General features: G+C 47.5%; 1 protein-coding gene across 1 annotated transcript in view; it reads right to left on the bottom strand.

Moving 5' to 3' along the window:
- Nucleotides 1–997: 997 nt before the first annotated feature.
- The window catches only part of LOC104491823 (heat shock factor protein 3-like), a gene marked incomplete at its 5' end in the record, with an annotated part of 9,354 nt that continues 8,451 nt past the window's right edge, over nt 998–1,900 (bottom strand). Inside the window, 2 exons of the mRNA XM_010134296.1 lie at nt 998–1,329; nt 1,886–1,900. Of these exons, the coding sequence (XP_010132598.1) occupies nt 998–1,329; nt 1,886–1,900 (347 nt within the window). The remainder of the gene's footprint in view (nt 1,330–1,885) is intronic.

Raw genomic sequence — 1,900 nt, 5'->3', positions numbered from 1 at the left:
ATGCATCCAATTAATTTAGCGTTAAGTTCCACAAGCAGAGAATGCAGCAAGAAGCCCGGCGTTCACAGAGGGTCAGGTAAACAAGTAGCTGCTGCAAGCAGAAGAGAGATCTTAATGTCATGCTCTAGGTCAATGCAAGTTACCCCATGACTCCTCGGGTTTCTTCCTCCCTCTCATCTTAAAGGCAGCTGCTGGACCTTGCTAGATGTGAATCAGTTCTGCTCAAAACTTCTGAGGACACACGACCTGTGAGCTAGGTGCAAGTTACCCTACAAGAACTGCCATGCAATGTGCATGAGAAATCAGCGTTACGCAGGGTGGCGAGCACTTCCTACCACAACACCTACAACCCGTGGCAATGGACGTGTGGCAGCATGTTAAAAAATAATATTCCACAGTTAAAATGTGCTTTTTCCATAGGAAAAACGTTCCCTGTACCTAGGAGCAAATCTAGGAATACGGAAGTGATCTAAGCAGATGCAAACGACTTCAGCCACAAACTATCAAAAAAGAAATCTCAAATTGAAAACAAAATTTAAAAAAAATCTCAATTCCAGACAGCAGACAAGCCACCTACTGAAACAGGCTCTCCGGGAGAGTAAAACTCATGTTTAAAATATTACACAGCACATTACTATCCAACTAATAAACGATCAACAAACAAATGAAACAAAAGCAAAACACCAGCCAAACTTTACAAACAGGATACAAACAGATTTCCCCTTGCAATAAGGATATCGGATAAAAAGTTACGGAATACACTGCGGCATGTTTACAGGGAGGTCGTTCTTCCCTCCGCCCAGCGCCTTCTCTCCCACCAGCTCTCGTCTCAAGCTCGTGTTCAGCTTTTCGAGATGTGCTCTTTGCTTACAGAAAGAGAACGTTCTTTTGTCTGTACAGAAGACGACACCCAGGAAGCAGGTGAGGAGAGAGGTCAAACTTCTCGCTGATCCTTTTCTTTTTTGCCACATCACTAAGACAGTCACGTTACGTGAGTTCAAGACGTTTCTATCTCAGAGGCCTCTTCTATGAAGTTAGCAACAGGACTGAGGAGCAGGAGTGGAAACAGTTTGTATTCTCCATTCCCATCTTCTGCGAGGAGAGGTGGGTCACCCATTCCCAGAGCATCCACAGGCTCGGCCTGGCTGGCTGGAGCTGCTGGTGGCAAGACAGTTGCACTCTCTGATGGAGGAGGAAGAGCAAGTTTTTCCTCCAGGGTGGGCAGCAGAAAGTCTTTTGGATCCTCCATCTTCCCCGCAGCTTCATTTGAAGGTAGTTCTTCAAATAGCGAAAGCAGAGGATTGGCCCTGTACTGTATCAGCTGCATATCTGAGGGAAAACAAACAGCTTAAACTCCACGCTCCTGCATCACGTAAGCGAAGGATCTTATTCAAGACAAGGAAAACTGGAGGGGCTGCTTCAAAACTTGGTTCGCTACAGGAGACCATAGCGCTCTGACAGACTGCACCCACAGCTGCGAGAGCGGAGCGAGGGCTCCCGAGCCTGCGGAGAGCAGCGTCTGGAGCACAGCGCCTGCCCCTGAACATACGGCGTGCGGTGGCAGGCAGCCCCTGGGCAGTACAGGGACAGCACTGCCTTTAGGAGACACTTCCACAAGGACAGCTGAGTTCTGCTCCCTGTTGTGGCTCTGTCATGCATGAGAAAAAGGAAACGGTTAACACCAACATCGAGCATGGGATGGGGCCTCTCAAGATTGGGGCACAGCTTCATGAAGAGCTGTGAAACATTACAGTCTTCATAAAAATTTTTAGCCTAGACCAAAGGAAGAGACAAACCATATAACAGGCTACAAATACTCCGTTTCAAAACCCAGTTTTGAAAGAGTTTGGAACTGTCACAGCTCTCAGTGTTCCTTCCTGCCCACCTTTGCTTCCTGCTG

This window comes from Buceros rhinoceros, unplaced genomic scaffold, assembly GCF_000710305.1.
Source record: "Buceros rhinoceros silvestris isolate BGI_N320 unplaced genomic scaffold, ASM71030v1 scaffold26134, whole genome shotgun sequence".
Lineage (NCBI taxonomy): Eukaryota > Metazoa > Chordata > Aves > Bucerotiformes > Bucerotidae > Buceros > Buceros rhinoceros.
This window is presented reverse-complemented; position numbering and strand designations above follow the sequence as displayed.